General features: G+C 39.6%; 1 protein-coding gene across 9 annotated transcripts; it reads left to right on the forward strand.

The window, feature by feature from the left end:
• Nucleotides 1-1,132: 1,132 nt before the first annotated feature.
• On the forward strand, nt 1,133-18,363 carry RNF14 (ring finger protein 14). Of its 9 annotated transcripts, none has more exons than XM_058280020.1 (10): nt 1,150-1,286; nt 3,204-3,470; nt 3,571-3,748; nt 5,185-5,354; nt 6,383-6,534; nt 9,973-10,503; nt 11,180-11,408; nt 14,125-14,297; nt 15,198-15,328; nt 16,940-18,363. In XM_058280020.1, the coding sequence occupies exons 4-10, from the start codon at nt 5,201-5,203 to the stop codon at nt 16,995-16,997; spliced, it is 1,428 nt and encodes a 475-aa protein (XP_058136003.1). In that variant the 5' UTR covers nt 1,150-1,286; nt 3,204-3,470; nt 3,571-3,748; nt 5,185-5,200; the 3' UTR covers nt 16,998-18,363. The 9 variants fall into 9 exon arrangements, with proteins under 9 accessions (XP_004452662.1, XP_058136003.1, XP_058135995.1 ...); XM_071210341.1 differs by having other exon boundaries at nt 1,155-1,276; XM_058280002.2 differs by having other exon boundaries at nt 1,199-1,286; nt 3,204-3,337.
• Nucleotides 18,364-18,502: the final 139 nt, after the last annotated feature.

The raw sequence follows: 18,502 nt of genomic DNA on the forward strand, positions 1-18,502 counted from the left end.
GAGATTCCTTTCCTTTGACCCGCTCTCTTCTGGGTGGTATTTCACCTTCTCCCAGTGTCCTGAGCCCCTCCAGAGCAGCCCTCCAGACAGTCTCCACCTGTCCTCTAGGTACTTTTTCTGGGGGAGAAGTGATCCCTCTGCCTCTCTAATCCTCCATCTTCGCGGAGGTCCTCAGTGGTTTTGATTTGAATTTCTCTGATGACTAACATGTTGAGCCTATTTTAATGTGCTTTTTGGCCATGTATTTGTAGAAATGTCTATTCAGCGCCTTTGCCTGTTTTTAAATTGGGTTGTCTTTTTAATTGTTGAGTTGTAGGAATTCTTTATCCCTTATCAGATATATGATTTGTAAATATTTTCCCCCATTCTGTAAGTTTGTTTTTTCTGTTTCTTGATAGTGTCCTTTGAAGCACAGAGGTTTTCAATTTTGAGGGCATACAATCTATTTTTTTCTTCTGTTGCTGTGCTTTCTGTGTCATATCTAAAAAGCCACTGTTTAGTTAAAGGGCAAGAAGATTTATTCCTATGTTTTCTTCTAAGAGTTTTATAATTTTAACTTTTACATTTAGGTCTTTGGTCTATTTTTAATTGGCTTTTGTATATGGGTGAAGCAGGGAGCATTTAATTTTAATCCCCACTCAGTCTCTCTATAATCAGGTGACTTTTGGTAATTTTTGAACTTCTCTAAGTCTTATTTGTAAAGTGGGAATAACAAATAGTACCTAATCATAAAGTTACTGTAAAGATAAAGAGCGAATGTACCCACAGTACTTAACACAGAGCTTGAATCATCCTAACTGCTCACTGTTAAAGTAAGAACAGCTGAAGGAACTGCTTTGGTGGTGCGGGCCTGTCGGGGGCAGAACGCCCCCGACAATCTCAGTCTGCTTCCCCACCTGATCTCTGGCCTCATAGTCATCTCTAGGAATTGTAAACAAACAAACAAACAAACAAACACACACTGGAATTCCAGATCTCCACCCCAGGTTTCCTGAAAGAAGTCGTCCCAGCGCGAGGTCCTAGAACCTGCATTTCTATCTTCTTCTCCAAAGGCATACTTCAGTTTGTCGGGTAGTGGTGGGGCGAGGGTGGTCGCGCCTGCAGCGCCACCGCCGACCTGCAAGGGGCGCCCAAGGGCCCGGGGCGGTCACAGCGGCTGCGCGGAGCCACCTCCACGCCGGCGGCCGCCCCTGTCTCGCCGGCTTCACTCAGCTGACAGCTCCCAGGGCGGAAGAGGCGGCGCGCAGGTTGAGGCGGGCGTCGCTAAGCCTAGCGGGCGAGTGGCGGTGAGGGGGCCCGGGCTAGGGCGGGAGGCGGAACTCTTGGGCCCGGCACGGCGGGAGGGCAGGAAGGTACAGTGGGGACGCGCTCCGGCGCTGGAGGCAGAAAGGGCGGCCGGGCCGGGACTGCGCAGTGGGCCTCAGCCCCGCGATCCCGGGACGGGTCTCCCCCCGCCCATCAGGATCGACTTAGACCACCCCACCCCGCGGGCGCTCCGCGAGCTGGAAGACGAAGGTCGGGTCCGTGCCGCATCCGGGCGCCCCGGGGCCAGCCCACGCCCGACATGCCCGCACAGCGCCCCCTGTGTGCCAAACGCTGGGGCAGATAGCGAGGTTGGGGCCTGCCTGCCTCAGGCTGTGGTTGAGACGCACACACAGCGACTCGGCCGCCGCGGGGCGAGCGCGCTCGCGGAGACCCCGGCGGCGGCGTGCTGATCCCGGAGCGAGGGCCGGCCCCCGGGCTGGAGTCTGCAAGGTGTGGCCTGGAAGAATGAGTAGGATTTTCCCAGGCCATAGGGGGACCTGGAGGGAGAGGGGCTTCCCTCGCTGGCGTAGAGGTTTTCCGTTTCTCAAAACTAATATTAAATTTGAATTAGCTGTCTGATGCCGTCGGGATTTATTCTCGTTCCGTTTTATAGATGAGGAAACAGTAATTTGAATCCAGATTTAGGCCAGAAGGGGACCTAACCTGTCATTTTTCTTACTTACAATGGAGATAAGAATAGGACTTATTTCATGTGGTTGTAGGAGAATATCATGAGTTAATGCAGTTAAAGGGCTCAGCACGATGTGCCTGACACGCAAATAGAGACCATTAAATGTTACTGTTATTGTGACCCATTCCCTGCTTCTGGTGGGATGTGGCAGAATGGTGACTGTGCCCGATGCTTCTGGTCCCCTATTCCAGCATAAGTCAATTTTATATTTTTTCCAGTGTCTAATGCAAGACACGGCTGGATACTGAGAACAATATACAGATAGAAAAGACCACCTTTCCTGAGCAGCTAATGCAGTCTAGCAGGAGAGAAAGTGCAAATTCTTAAACTACTGTATTGCAGGATGGGATGTGTCAATGTCTTAGGAACGATACAGTAAACAAGCTTGGCTGGATTTTAAAGAACGTCATGATGTCAATTGGAAAAAAGCTACGTGAAAGGGGAGCTTTGGAGGGGGCCTTGAAGGCTGAGTGGATAGAATCAGGTAGAAGGAAATGGAAGTCAGAGCCCTGAAAAAAGGAATGGGGTCTGGTGGCAGCTTTGGAAGCTGGGATCTGGTAGTATAGGTCTTAGTTTCCATCAGAGGGAAACACTGCGTGGAGCAGAGGTTCTCAATCCTGACTGCTCATTGGAATCACCTAGAGAGCCTGGAAAGCTAATGTTGTGGGCCAATCCGGAGATTCTGTTTATTTGGTCTGGGGTGTGGCCTAGATATTGGGATTTTTAAAAGACGTTCCTCATGGAGATTCTCATGTGTAGATAAGATGAAGAACACTAACTTAACACCAAGAAACTAAATTTGTCTCTCACACCATTTGTAAACGATTTCACAGGAAGAAACAAATCACATTTTCACTGTGTCTACCACCTGGTAAAATTGTTTAAAATTAAATAAGGTAATGGGAAAGGACTTAATACACTAAATGTTAGGTATTCAATAAATGCAGATTGATTCAGAATCTCATTCTCAGTTTATTTGGAAGTCACAAATCCAAGAAACTGGTTTATATTTTATGATTTCATACATTTCCATAGTCCCTCTGTGGACTCCCCCTACCCCCCAACCTTACTCCCTATGGGTAACAACCCTGGCTCTGAAGTATTTAGAATAAAACTTAAACAGTTTGTGTGTATATGTCGTGTTGTTTTGTTTTAAAATATTCTGCCATCATATTTAAATTAACCTGACCTTGAATGTCACTGGCAGGATTAGCAGGAAAGAGGAAAAACTGGAGGTGAATGGGAGATGAAGGAATAGAGAAAACAGAAGAGGAAAGGAGAAAAGACCAAAACCAAGAAGATGTTTGTCATGGAGCGTGGTGTCCTGCCTCTCCTCTGACGGTGGTGTTCCTCCTCGGCTCCTCCCAGGGCTGAGGCAGTCAGATAAGGCCTCTGTCATTGCTGGGACCTGCAAGTCCTGGCTGTGCTCAGGCTGTTCTAGGAGAGTAATATTCACTTGTAGATATAGACCTGAGTATGTGTAGGATATGTTTGATTTAAGTGGTATTATTGGGAATTAAGAATTTAAATTTAGAGAGTGTCCTTACACCATTTTCTGTATTTTTTTTCTGCAGATGGCAGGATTTCCATAGTATACTTAGTATGAGCCCCACATCTTGGCCTCTTATCCAGCATCAGCAGTCACATCTCCACTGGCCAGAGAGTAAATGGGGTTTGCATGAGTTCCAAACTCCCTGAACTGAGATACAGACTGTAGTGTTGATATTCTTTTCTTCTGGTTGTCATTAACAGGTACTAACTTCAAAGAGAACATGTCACTCTGTGTCTTCTTAGAAAGGGATGCAGCTTAAGCAGAGCCATTATTATTGGCTTGCAGGGAATTATTTTTTGAAAATGGTATCATTTAAAATGACCTTGTTTAAATGAATTGGCACCTAAATGGTAAAAAAATATGTCCAACTCCTTCCCCCACCACCGTGGCTTTCTCACCGGTCTACTCATTGCCTGTTTGTTTCCTTCTTTAGGAGGCATGGGAAACTGAACCTGGGACCTCACATGTGGGAGGCGGGTGCCCAATTGTCTGAGCCACATCCACTCCCTGTCCTAACTTTTAAATTTTGTACATTTCACATTTTAGAAATATTTTTGTTGAGAAGCAGCATATTTGCAAATGCAATTATAGTACACTATTTTAATTGACAGAATAATTTATTTTTGTTTTATTAAAGTTATTTTCATAGCTTATCATTGCATAATTTTTCACATTTAAATTCTCTGAAATTGTGTTGCATCTTTCAGTTGCTTTGATAAAGTATTGCTTCACACTTTAATTGTAGTGTGTTTTCTTTCTTTGTGTTACCTAAAATAATGTTAAATCTTAAAATCTATGGCTTCTTGGCTTTGACAAAACCCAGTATTATTTCAGAACTTTGCTTGACCCACAGCTGCTTCCCAAAATTAATTTATTCTTAAGTATTTAAAAAAGATAAAAAATAATAAAAAGAAGTATATCAAATATAATTTGACTCCTTTTTTTTTTTAAAGATTTATTTATTTATTTAATTCCCGCCCCCCCCCCTCCCCCTCCCCCACCCCGGTTGTCTGTTCTCTGTGTCTCTTTGTCCGCTTCTGTTGTTGTCAACCACAGTGGGGGCTCCCCTACATGGGGGACACCCCTGCATGGCAGGGCACTCCTTGTGCACATCAGCACTGCGCAAGGGCCAACTCCACATGGGTCAAGGAGGCCCGGGGTTTGAACCGCAGACCTCCCATGTGATAGACGGACACCCTAACCGCTGGGCCAAGTCCGTTTCCCTACTTTGACTCCTTTTGTGAGCAAGGTGCTTTGCTAGGTTCTGTGGAGAAACCAAAGTAATTTTTTTTGGTCTTTTTAAAAAAATTTAAAATTCTTGCTCTTCCTCCCCTATTCCATCAGCCATAAAATACCTAATTGATCAAAACCAGCAATCTGAAGCACTACAAACATCCTTTTTGAAGAGACTATTGCTATTTTTTAAAATTCTTTATTTTCTTTTAAATGTTACATTTAAAAAGAGACTATTGCTATTGCAAAGCTAATGGAATGCTAGATATGCCAGTCATTTTTAGCTTAGCAAGAAAAGTGGAAATATTGATTAATCCTTTATAGTTTTTTGTGAGGAACTTTTAAGTGCCTCTAAAGTTTTCCTAACTCAGTGCCTCTTCTTAACTGATTTGAATGATTGTAGCTCCTCAGAAAATTAAATGTCGTCAGAAGACCGAGAAGCTCAGGAGGATGAATTGCTGGCCTTGGCAAGCATTTATGATGGAGATGAATTTAGAAAGGCAGAGTCCGTCCAAGGTGGAGAAACCAGGATCTATTTGGATTTGCCACAAAATTTCAAGATATTTGTGAGCGGTTAGTCAATACTATTCTCCTAAACAGATTTTTTTCAATAAAGATCATTTTCAATTTCTTAGTGTGTCCTAAGCTATCATCTTGTGTTTATATGCATTAGTTTAATAACTGCCAGTATTACTGAGTTAATGCTTATTTCCATTTTGATTGCAAATTGGAATGGGGGTAAGTCATTTCAATTTGATTCTTCCTTTTTTACCATTTAATTGGAGGATTATCCTGCATATTTCATACATTCTAATTTTCCTCTAACTAGCGGTTTATCAGCCATGAGTCACTGACTGTTAAATAATGATAATCACAGAGTAAATGAAATAATGTATGTGAACACTTGGAAAACTTTAAAGTACGATGGTGGTTGTTACTACGGTATGGTTTCCAGAATCATTTCAATTGCCATAAATATGTGGCACATGCTGTTACTCTGTAACTTTTTGCTTCAGAAAAAACAAATGTTCGCAGAAGACCTTGATGCACATTTTCTCAAAATGTTTCTTCTATAAAGACATTGAGTAAAAAAAATTAGTGCAATAATTTAAATGAGATTTTGATTGTGCAAGTGTTGTGTGCTGTACCATGCCCTCGAACCTTAGATCACTGTGTTGGCACAGATTTTTCCAGCTGTGATTCATGGGCTGTGGGCACATGATGATCTAAGTAGGTCATGGTTGTTTGATAGAAATAAATGTCCTTTTCTCTTGATTGTGTCTCTAATCATCTGTTGGAAAAGAACAAAAAGAAACATTGCATATTACTCCTTACTATTAGGAATTGTACTCAAAAGTATAAGTTGTGTATCTTTATTATGCATTTCACATGGTGCTTAGTTGATTTTTCAAGAGCTTACGAGATTTTTTTTTTTTAAGGTAGTAGCTACGAAGTGAAAATTAGGGAATAGAAAGTGCTTTGGGGGAGGATTTTTATCCCCTCAATTTAAAGCATTAAGTCATTCTTGAGCTCTGCTCAACAGTAATAAGACACACAAGTGTTGACCAACTGATCCTTTCTAATCTTTGTTTTTGGTTCAGGCAACTCAAATGAGTGTCTCCAGAATAGTGGCTTTGAATACACCATTTGCTTTCTGCCTCCACTTGTGCTGAACTTTGAACTGCCACCAGATTATCCATCCTCCTCCCCACCTTCATTCACTCTTAGTGGCAAATGGCTGTCACCAACTCAGGTTAGACCCGATACTTAATTTCTCCTATTCATTTTTATTAACTTAGAAAATCATCCTTAGTTGAAGACTGTCTTGAGATCTTAAATTCAATGCATGAAGAACAAATGGCTTGATTTTATAATTTTTCCCCCTTGTCTTCGTGAATCCTAATGTTAATGAATTGAAAATGTTTTGGTGTTTTAGAAAGGAATAACAGTAATTTAAACTATTAATTATTATGGGTTATAGTAGGAATAATTTTTAATCAAATATATTGTTTCTTGTTTTGCTATTTTCCCATTTAATCAGTGTTGTAATGATGACTATGAGGGCCTCCTCATTTTCCATAGATGTTGATATTATTTTTTCCCCTCAATTTCTTATACATTCCTTAAATGAAAGATTTAATTTTAATTAGGAGGACTGAAATGGGGCTAATGCATTTATAATAAACAGTTTTCTAAGTAAATATAATAAGTGGTTTTACTTTTAAAGATCTGTATATTAATAAATAATTGTTGACTGATCTTACCTAGTTCTAAATGCACATAAATAGAAATGTGTACAATTCCTGTAGATCTCTTATAAGGCTTAGACGTGCTATTAAGAGCCTTCATTTCCTTTGGGTTATATATTCTGTCCTGCTATTAACCTCAGACTTGATTGAGACATAAATATGACTTGAAAGCTAATAAAAAGTATCCTGGGATAGATCGTGGATCAATAGTAGCTATTTTTGTAGAAGTCATGATGAAGATTGATAGACTGATGTATTTAAGACAAAAGCTGTCAGAGTTGCTGACCTCAAAGAATAACCCGTTTTTGATGGTGTAGTTTTTATTCCTCCAGCCAGCAGTCTCATATTTTAGATGAGAGTGCCTTTGAAAAATTGACCTAATGGTTTAAAAACAAAATTGAACTTTAAAAAAGGATAGTAGGGAGTGGATGTGGCTCAAGCAGTTGAACGCCTGTTTCCCACAGGGGAGGACCTGGGTTCCATCCCTGGTTTCACCTAAAAACAAAAAAACCACAAGCAAACAAATGAAAAAAACAACTCAGGGAGTCGATGTGGTTCAGTGGTTGAGTGCCAGCTTCCCACATACAAGGTCTGGGGTTCAATTCCCAGCCCTAGTACCTAAAAAACAAACAAACGATAATACATATAAATAATATTACTTTACATTCTAATATCTGCCAGAAGTGATAGATGCAAGAGAGGAGAATGGATTATTTCCCAAGAATATCAAGGTTGTTTGACATTAAGATCACTGGTATTTATCTGAATTATTTAGATATTTTGAAGTCACATTTCTACATTTCTCGAGAGAGCCCTTGATGCTTTCTGCCCATGAATGTGTATATGTACATGTATGCACACACACACGGACAAATTTACTGAGTATGTGGTGGCAGTTTCAGATTCCAGACTAACAGCATGTACTTAATACTGGCTTTTTGGGGGAGGAAGAGGGAGGAGGATTGTTTATTATCTTATGTTTTACAGCTATAATTATAGTAGGATTCTTTATCAAATAAATTTTTGTGCATTTAATTGACATTTTTGATTGGTCTGTTATGTTCCTTCTTTGTTCAAATCTTCTTCATTGTGGGCCCAGATTCCTTGGCATTCTGAATCTCACATGTTGATAGTGAAGTTGACTCATGGACCTGCCATTCCCTGAATTGGGACAGGTGGGTGGAGGAAAGTGAGTTTAGTCTTCTAGTATTTTCCATTTTTCCCCTTTTCCCCCAATACACATAAACACACAGTCTCTCTTTCTCTCTCTCTTGCTTCTTTCCCTCTATGTCTCTCCTCATAGGCATCCCAGCTTTTTAGAAGAAGGTGGAGAAGAAAGAGCATGGGGGAGATGGCTTTTCATTGGACTTGGTGGTTCACACAACACTCAGCACTTCTCTTTTAATATTTGTTGTATTTTGCAGATTTCAGCAGAGTTTCTCAAAAGAAAAGTTAATCCCAGAAGCATATTCACGCAAATGTGAAAAAGCACTAGTTGTTCAGTCTTGAATTCTTCAATAAGTGAGTGCTGTGTAGGGTTTAGTGGACATTACTACATGGAGCAGCAAATGAAAAAGCAGTCCTTTCTCACTTGTTTAAATTTACAAAATTTGTTTGCCATCTAGAAGTCTTACTTTTGGATGTTTACCTAAAAAGAAAAGCTGCTTATAGTTCCTAAGCTTTACTTAACAAATATAATACCTTTCTAATGGAAAATCTTCTTATATTTGCTTTTCAAATTGAACAGATCACTTTTAAGGGAAAAAAAAAATCTAAATAGTATAAATTTTAATTGTTTAGTTTGGGAAAGATTTCCCTATAGCAATCAGACCATGCTGAGGACTTGTTTATGCCCAGGCACAGTATCAGTCTGCTTTCTTCCATTAACCATGATTTGATGGATGCCCAGATTAGTTAAAACCAGTGTGTAAATCTGAGTAACAGGGACTGAAGTTGAATTCTGTTAGTGACTTTCAGATGAGTTGGCTTTTTGATAGGATTGAAAGTTAGAATTAACTTAGAAACTCGAGTGGTATTTTTAAATTGTTCTTTTTCTAACTATTATTCTAGGGCATCTACAGGGATAGGATGTCAAAGGAGTAGAAATAGTTCATTTATTTTAATTTTTTTATTTTTTTAAAAGATTAATTTTTTAAATTTATTTCTATCCCCTCCCCCCAGTTGTCTGCTCTCTGTGCCCATTTGTTTTGTGTTCTTCTGTGACTGCTTCTGTCCTTATCAGTGGCACCAGGAATCAGTGTTTCTTTTTGTTGTGTCATCTTGTTGTATCAGCTCTCCATGTGTGCGGTGCCATTCTTGGGCAGGCTGCACTTTCTTTCGTGCTGGACGGCTCTCCTTACGGGGCACACTCCTTGTGCATGGGGCTCCCCTACACAGGGGACACCCCTGCGTGGCACGGTACTCCTTGTGCGCATCAGCACTGCGTATGGGCCAGCTCCACATGGGTCAAGGAGGCCTGCGGTTTGAACCCTGGATCTCCCATGTGGTAGGTGGACACCCTATCCATTGGGCCAAGTCCGCTTCCTGAAATAGTTCATTTTAGAAGCAGATCTCTTTCTCTCCTACATGAAATATATAATAATATCAAAGCAAAGAACAGAAAAATCCTCCATTTCATCAGCTCTTATGTAAATCTAGTTTTTTTTTTTTTCCTTCTGTGGAATCTTGCCATTTCTCTTGTTTTTGTGATACTTTTTGCTTCTGAGTCTGTTCTATTCTGGCTCATGTTCCTGAATAGATGAAGAAGTGCTTTGATAAGAAACTTGATGCTATTTTGTAGCAAGCTTTATCACAGCAGTGAAAAATGGTGTCAACAGAGTATAAGGGCCTAAACTTACAAGTTAAAAAGGTTTAAGGGAAATCAGGCATTGGCCTTATCATCTTCCTTTCTAAATTCACCAGCATCCTTTGTTTTCTCCTAGCTATCTGCTCTGTGCAAGCACTTAGACAATCTGTGGGAAGAACACCGCGGCACCGTGGTACTGTTTGCCTGGATGCAGTTTCTTAAGGAAGAGACGTTAGCGTACCTGAATATTGTCTCTCCTTTTGAGCTCAAGATGGGTTCTCAGGGAAAAGTGCAAAGGAGGACAGCTCAAGCCTCTCTCAACACAGAGCTAGATTTTGGAAATGGTGCTGCTGGATCGGATGTAGACCAGGAGGAAGTGGTGGATGAAAGAGCTGTGCAGGATGTGGAGTCATTGTCGAGTCTGATCCAGGAAATCTTGGACTTTGATCAAGCTCAGCAGAAAAAATGCTTTAACAGTAAATTGTTCCTGTGCAATATCTGTTTCTGTGAGAAGCTAGGCAGTGAATGCATGTACTTCTTGGAGTGCAGGCATGTGTACTGCAAAGCCTGTCTGAAGGACTACTTTGAAATCCAGATCAAAGATGGCCAAGTTCATTGCCTCAACTGCCCAGAACCAAAGTGTCCTTCGGTGGCCACCCCTGGTCAGGTAACTGCTTACTCTGCTGGTAGCTTTGTCCTTCTCTTTCGTAAGGGGAGAAAGTCTTCTCAGGCATGTCCTTGGTAGGGCTCAGTGCAGTGTGAGGCCTTGGAGCCAGCCCACAAGTTGTTACAGTATCTATCAAGGATGCTGTGGTCATACTTTACTGTTTAAGCAAATGTTAATCTTCCTTTGCTGTTCTTGGAATAGGTGGTCCTAGACAGGAATCAGTTGTTAAAAAGTAACTGTAAAATAATGTTGGTAATTTACTTTGCATATCTGCTAGGTTCACATCAACCTTGGGGAAGCCCTAGCCTATCTGTGTGAGGTTGGGATATGTAGGGGACGTCCCTTGAAGTGGTTAACTGAGTCAGTTACAGACCTTAAGATAGGGATAGCCTACTTGGTTGGATTTTTAAAATCAACTTTGTTAAGGTATAATTTTACTTAAACTATTCCCATTTAAGGAGTATAGTTTGTTTAGTTTTGACAAATGTGTAGATCCATGTTAACCACTACCTCCATTACGATGTAGTCTGTTTCCATGCTTGGTTTGATTTTGCAGTGAGGAAGAGGGTTTTAATTTCTGTGTCTGTCTAGTTTGCACCAATATCCTAAGAATCTCGTCAGGATCAGAACTGGTTGGGGAATCATTAAACCTATGGTGTTTTATATTACCCTCCAGGTCAAAGAGCTAGTGGAAGCAGAGCTATTTGCTCGTTATGACCGCCTTCTCCTCCAGTCTACCTTGGACCTGATGGCCGATGTGGTGTACTGCCCCCGCCCATGCTGCCAACTGCCTGTGATGCAGGAGCCAGGTGGCACCATGGGCATCTGCTCCAGCTGCAATTTTGCCTTCTGTACCTTGTGCAGATTGACCTACCACGGAGTCTCTCCGTGTAAGGTCACCGCAGGTAAGCTGTAACTGTGAGGCCCCAACCCCTCTAACCCTCTCCCCCATAAAAAAGCCTTATCACTTAAAATTGGGAGTATGCATTCAACAGATATTTTTGTGCCATTTACTGTCCTAGGTACTGGGTTATAGCAATGACCAAAAGGACAAAATCTCTGCCTTTATGAAACTAATATCCTAGTGGGGGAGCCAGGCAAACAAAACTAATAAGGATACAACATGGTGGTAAGTGCTAAGGAGAAAAAGAAATAAAGTAGAGATAGGATATGCAATGCTCTGAGGAAGGCAGGGGGTGGGGATAAGGTTTTAGTTAGGGAAATGGGAGAGGAGGCATTCTCAAAGTGGGCAGGATAAAGATTTGAAGGAAGTAAGGAAACAAGACATGGTCATATTAGGGGGGTCATTACAGGAGAAGGAATGACAAGGTAATTTTTAACTATGAACATGCAATAACGTAGATCCTAGATGGCAGATATAGAACTTCTAAGCTGCTACTCTTGTTTCCATGGCACATGTCTGATAAGCCATCAAGTGCTTTCTTACTGAGTAGAGGGAGGCTTCAGAGTCTTCCTCAACACAGCACTTCAGAAAGCTACCACATGATGTAGTCACAGGAGGTGAAACCCATTTGCCATTTCTGATCTAGGTAAGTACTGGGCAATCAGGCCCTTGACATTGATTTAATTTGGACTTTGGTGGCTTTAGTCTCTTTCATACTATAATAGGGATGATAATAAAAGCTATTTCATAGGAATAGTGTGAGGATGAAGTAAACTAATACAGTGCTACTCAAAGTTGTATTTGTTATTCCAGACCATGATGAGATAAGTGTAGAAATTGAGAGTCAGGGTTAGACACTTTTATAGCTATTTGACAGATTAATTTTGTGTCAATCAAATCCCATAATAAAAAATTTAGGGTTGTATTATTTTTTCATTTTTTTATTCTTTTTTTTTTTAAGGTTGTATTTTTTATCTTTTTCATTTAATTTTTCTGATTCATTTTTATTGTGTTTTTCAAAAGTATTAGTCTTTGATAGATTGGAGGAGGAAAAAATGGTTCTTCGCCATAGATGGTTTGAAAAACAGCTAATACATGTATAATGCAAAGTGTAAAATGCAAAGTGTTAACTATTAAGATAGTTACTAGTTGCTACTATCTTTGAGATATCATTATTTTACTGTATACTGTTAGTCGCATAAATATATCAACATTAATAAAGCAAAATCAAAGGAAAAAGTAATCTATTTTTCTACCACCTTTCTAGTTGGGGTTTCCCTTCTGTTCTTTGTCGTTCATGCATGCGTGATTTTTTACATAGTTCTTTTTTTTAAACATTTATTTTTTATTTATTTCTCTCCCCTTCCCTCCTCTGCATTGTTTGCTCTCTGTGTCTATTTGTTGTGTGTTCTTCTCTGTACACTTGCATTCTTGTCAGCAGCACCGGGAATCTGTGTCTCTTTTTGTTGCGTCATCTTGCTGCATCAGCTCTCCAAGTGTGCTGTGGCACTCCTGGGCAGGTTGTGCTTTTTCCATGTGGGGCGGCTCTCCTTGTGGGATGCACTCCTTGTGCGTGGAACTCCCCTACGCAGGGGACACCCCTGCGTGGCATGGCATTCCTTGCATGCGTCAGCACTGTATGTGGGCCAGCTCACCACACAGGTCAGGAGGTTCTGGATTTGAATCCTGGACCACCTATATGGTAGGCGGACACTCTATCAGTTGAGCCAAATCTGCTTCTCACATAGTTCTAAAATAATTTTTTTTTTTAAAGATTTATTTATTTCTCTCCCCTTCCCGCCCCCACCCCGGTTGTCTGTTCTCTGTGTCTATTTGCTGCATCTTCTTTGTCCACTTCTGTTGTTTTGGTGGCACTGGAATCTGTGTTTCTTTTTGTTGCATCATCTTGTTGTGTCAGTTCTCCGTGTGTGCAGCCCATTTCTTTCGCGCTGGGCAACTCTCCTTAAGGGGTGCACTCCTTGCGCGTGGGACTCCCCTACGTGGGGGACACCCCTGCGTGGCAGGGCACTCCTTGTGAGCATCAGCACTGCACGTGGGCCAGCTCCACACGGATCAAGGAGGCCCGGGATTTGAACCGTGGACCTCCCATGTGGTAGACGGACGCCCTAACCGCTGGGCCAAGTCCACTGCCTAATAAAATTTTTTTTTTGGATTCTATTATGAGTGTTTTAGCTGTGCCATAGCCTTCCTAATAGTATGCCTTTTTTTTAAAAAAAAGATTTATTTATTTATTTATTTCTCTACCCCTGGTTGTTTGTGCTCATTGTCAGCTTGTCTTCTTTTGTTAGGAGGCATCAGGAACCAAACCCCGGGCCTGCCACATGGGAGGGAGGTGCCTAATCTCTTGAGCCACCTCCACTCCCATAAGCTTTTAATAACTGAATATTATGTCATTAAATGGCTCTTTCACACATAATTTCTATTCCCTTGGCCATTTAATTGGCTTTCCATTGTTATATGCCTCTCTATGCATATGACTTTTCTTTGGAGTATTTCCTTATGTTAAAGTCCCAGAAATAGCATTTTTCAGTAATCAGTGGTTATGGCCATTTTTTTTTTTTTTTTAATCCGAGTGTTTTTCTTCTCTTTTTTTCCCCACTTTTTTATTTTTTAAAAGATACTTTGATTCATTTTTAATGGCTTTTAGCCAGCATTGCAAAGTTGTATAAAAGTTAATTTTCCATTTCACCTTCTAGAGAAGTTAATGGACTTACGAAATGAATACTTGCAAGCAGATGAGGCCAATAAAAGATTTTTGGAACAGAGGTATGGTAAGAGGGTGATTCAGAAGGCACTGGAAGAGATGGAAAGTAAGGAGTGGCTAGAAAAGAACTCAAAGAGCTGCCCATGTTGTGGGACTCCCATAGAGGTAAATGTTTGGGGATGGATTTGGAGATAAACAGACTTGTAAGCATGTTACAATTGCCTCAAGAACCCTATCGGTCAATTTTATGATTTAATAAGAAAACACATTTTGGTATTTATTAAACCCTCTTACTTGGAAGATGCAAATTCGCTCCTAAATATTGTTTTTGACCTTAAATGTAGACTTCCCTTTTCACAGTGCTTTTGTGTGGTGACAATTGTTCTCACATTATATCAACCTCATAATTGAATGGCTTATAAAGAGGCCCATACTAGAGCTACTACCAACTCAATCCATCTACATGATTAAAAAAACAAAAAAATCAAGTCTGACTTTTCCTCAGAACTATTTATGCTGGGATATAGCACACCTGTTTAATAAGTCTGTTTAGGAAATGGAGACATTTTTCCATTAATCTGAGCCAAATAATTAGATCTTAATACATTTTAAAATTGAAATATATCTTTCCATTTGATTTGACTGTTCCAGTCCATTATATCTGAACTGAACTTAAGGGTGATTACCCACTTACTCCGTTAAGAACATGGGCATTGTATTTAATCTCTTTTGACTGGCCTCAGCCCTATGACAGAGCAGAGGACTTGAAACCAAATGTTTCCTTAGATTTATGTAAAAATGTTTTAATTGCACATGTTAAATTCAACATTTTAATATTAATCTGTACTTATTTCACTCAAAATGTATGTTTGGCTTTTATCTACTGTTCATTAAAAGAGATTTTGCTAAGTTTCTAGTCATAGGAGCATTTGTTAAATAGCCATTGATGTATAGCAGAGAAAAGGAAAATGACTAGGAAAAGGTTGTACTGAATCTTTTTGGCTTGTATGTTTCTCTTTTGCTTTTATAGCCTTCATGTTTTTCTCTTTCTGTCCTTTCCACCAGAAGTTAGATGGATGTAACAAGATGACATGTACTGGCTGCATGCAGTATTTCTGCTGGATTTGCATGGGTTCTCTCTCTAGAGCAAACCCTTATAAACATTTCACTGATCCTTCTTCCCCTTGTTTTAACCGGTAGGTATACATATAATTCTCTAGGTACAGCAGCAATTGTTATACTTGATTTGCAGACCACAGATCCAGCGTGTTACTTAAATACTCAGAGAATTCTCTTACATGTTTTCCCATATAAAGGAATTTCTATAGTATTTTCATGAAAATAAGTTTTATGATGAAAACATACTATCTGGAAATTTTTAATTTTCTATTCTTCCCAATTTTTTGTGCTTAAAATTTTCAAACATACAGAAAAGATAAAAGAATGGTACTATGAATTTAGGTGGAAATTAGGTGTCCTTCCACCTAAATTAACACCTGATAATATTTTACTCTAGTCTCTCTAACTTTTTTGCTGAATGTGATGGTACGTTGGAGAAAGGACACTTCAACCTAAATACTTACACATGTATCTCCTAAGATTAGAAATCTTCTCCATAATAGTGGAGCCATAAATAATAAATAATACCTATTTAGAACTTTGCAATTTTTCCTAAAAATGTCTTTTAAAGCCATTTTATTAAACCAGGAGCTCATCAAGGTTCAGTCTTTGTATTTGATTCTAGCTCTTTAGTTTCTTTTAATATAGAATATCTTTGCTAACCTTTGGAGTGTGGGTGGTAATGGTAGGGGGTAGAGGGTGATAGGCTTTTTGAGGAGTCCAGGCCAGCTGTCCTGTATGACATTGTACTGTTGTACTGAGTTTTATTTCCCATGGAGTCTTTTAGCTTGTTTCTCTGTTGTCTTTCCTGTAAACTGGAAGTTAGGTCTAAATTGAAGTTTGATTAGATTTAGAGTAACATTTTGGACAAGAAAACCTCTGGGGGGGGTGATGCGTATTTCATACTGTATGACATCAGGGGGTCCCTCATGTCAGATTGTCCCTCTATTCAGTGACGCTAAGTTTGCTCATTTGCTCCATTGTAAAGGGAAGTGTTCCTTTTCATTATAAGTAACCTGTGGAGTAATTCCTTGGCACAGTGTGAATATTGTATTCTCTGACAGCTCTCCAATTTCAGTATCAGTTGATGATCCTTGTTAAGTTAATAGACAAGCTGTAGAACATCTACAATCATTTGTAATATGAGACTGTAAAAGAAGTTGAAGAAACAAACCTGCCCAGGAACAATTGGAAACTAGAGTTGGAAAGCGTGTAAATTTTAGGTAGTGTAAGGGAAAAGGGACAAGTAAGTGACTACAAAACATTCTACAAGTAGAGGGTGCAAGGACTTTGAAGATACAGAAAATGGAGTGCTTGACATGTAGTAGAGTTATTAATGTCTTGAAAGAGTTCAGCTTCTCCTAAATTGCCTGACTTCCTCTATCTTGGCTTGTTCCACATATTCTGTACATTGGGTATCAGCATTTTGTGATAATCATGTCCCATGATTATTTTTCCTTGGCTATAAAGACTTATCTTAATCCTAAAATGTCTGTTCTTACAAACTTTAAGGGAGCTTGTTCAGAGGGACTCAGATTTCAGTCTCTTTCAGTGTAGTCATTAAAAGAGAGGAAAACATACACAAAAATGTAAGCAGAAGTGTATAGAAAGTTTTGAGAAAAGGAAGGGCAAATTATATTCAGTTTCTTCTTAGTGCATACAAAATTTACCTTATTTTATGTTTCTAGGTTGTTCCATGCAGTAGATGTTAATGGAGACATTTGGGAAGATGAGATTGAAGATTAATTAACTCCTACTGCTCAAGATTATGGAAGTGGAATGGTTTGCCCAATCTTTTGTCAAGAACACAAATTAACCTTGCAGGGTATTTAGGGTATCTTTCAATCACTCATTCAATGTAAAAGATACGGGAGAACAGATTTATATTTTTATTTGGTACTACCTATTAAGGCACATTCATATGTTTTTCGTTGTAACATAAACTGAGAAAATGATAAGCCAAAGGTTTAGGAAATGAAAAGTACAGAATATTAAATATTACAATGTGCTCCAAAGTCTGAATAGTTAAAAATTACATATTTATTTTCCTAAGGTAAGGAGAGGAGTTAAGATTTAAACTTACAGACCCTTTTGTGTCTGAGAATCATCCCCTCTAAGGCATTTCTGTTGGAGCCCTCTCAGGACTACTCCATATACCCAGGGTGGGTAGAAGCCCTATTAAAATTGTACTGAGAATTATATCCTTTTACAAGCCTGATCTCATTTCCTCCATGTTACTCATATTCCTTCCAACCTAAATTTCTGCTGAGTTAGTTTTCCTTTGAAGGAGTGCTTTAATCTATAACTTAACTGGATGGCCCAGAGTCATTTTGAACTGCTCTTCAGAATAGAAGTTTATAGATAATTTAAAGATATTTTTTATACCACAAACACTGTGGATCACCTGATATTTATTCGTGATGTAAAGTCCACTGCTTTTGAGCCAAATCTACTGGCTCTGAAGAATTGCAGCCCTTTTCGACTTTCCTGGACAATAGAGTCTAGATTCGACATGACCTGTCCTGCTACCTTTTGTTCCACATTATGTCCTTTCACCTTCAGTTGGTAAGGACAGTTTTAATATTTAATTCAGCAGCAGCTCATGTTTTTATTTCCTCTGCTGGAATAGAAGAAAGCCCAATTTATTCCCAAATTGAACAAGCTGAGAACTTTACTGTCTGTACCACTGTAGTTTCAACTCTAACTTTTTGAATTCTCTCTCCTTTCTCTGTCTTCTCTTAAGGTATTCTTTTAATGAGCTATGGACATTTAGCTCCTTATCCTTTTTTGCAAACAGTAGTGTTTTGGGGAATAATTTTGGCTTAATATCTAGATCCCTGTTTCTGGCTTTTTGTTAGTTTTTTGAAAAAATGTCTTTCCTTATGGCTTGGTGAAAGGCTTGGTAGCAAAAGAAAAGTTTGGGAGAGGGGGAGGACAGGAATTCAGCTGCAGCTTGTGAACATGTTCTTTTTTTTACCTTGTCTTTAAAAACTGGGGAATCCCTTTAACCATTTTGGGAGTATGGTTTGGGCCATTGAATAAGCAGGGATTGTATTTCAGGATTGTCAATGAAGATGCTTAATCTTAAAAATAAAAATGAAAAAGAAACCGACTCGTACTTAGAGCAGAGTTGCTGCTATTTGTTTTATCACCAAGATTACTGATGACATTTGAAAACTATTTGGTATGTAACAGATATTCTTAAGGTGAGAACAAAAATGTCATGGAACAGTCCTTCTCTCATACCTGGG

The sequence above is a fragment of the Dasypus novemcinctus genome, chromosome 2 (genome assembly GCF_030445035.2).
Source record: "Dasypus novemcinctus isolate mDasNov1 chromosome 2, mDasNov1.1.hap2, whole genome shotgun sequence".
NCBI classification, from domain to species: Eukaryota; Metazoa; Chordata; class Mammalia; order Cingulata; family Dasypodidae; genus Dasypus; species Dasypus novemcinctus.

What these genes read in the sequence shown, in the direction of transcription:
- RNF14 (XM_004452605.4), top strand. Translation starts at nt 5,201, where the DNA reads ATGTCGTCAGAAGACCGAGAAGCTCAGGAGGATGAATTGCTGGCCTTG. An exon ending in CGGTGGCCACCCCTGGTCAG is followed by an intron (nt 10,504 to 11,179) that starts GTAACTGCTTAC and finishes ATTACCCTCCAG; the next exon opens with GTCAAAGAGCTAGTGGAAGC. An exon ending in GTTGTGGGACTCCCATAGAG is followed by an intron (nt 14,298 to 15,197) that starts GTAAATGTTTGG and finishes CCTTTCCACCAG; the next exon opens with AAGTTAGATGGATGTAACAA.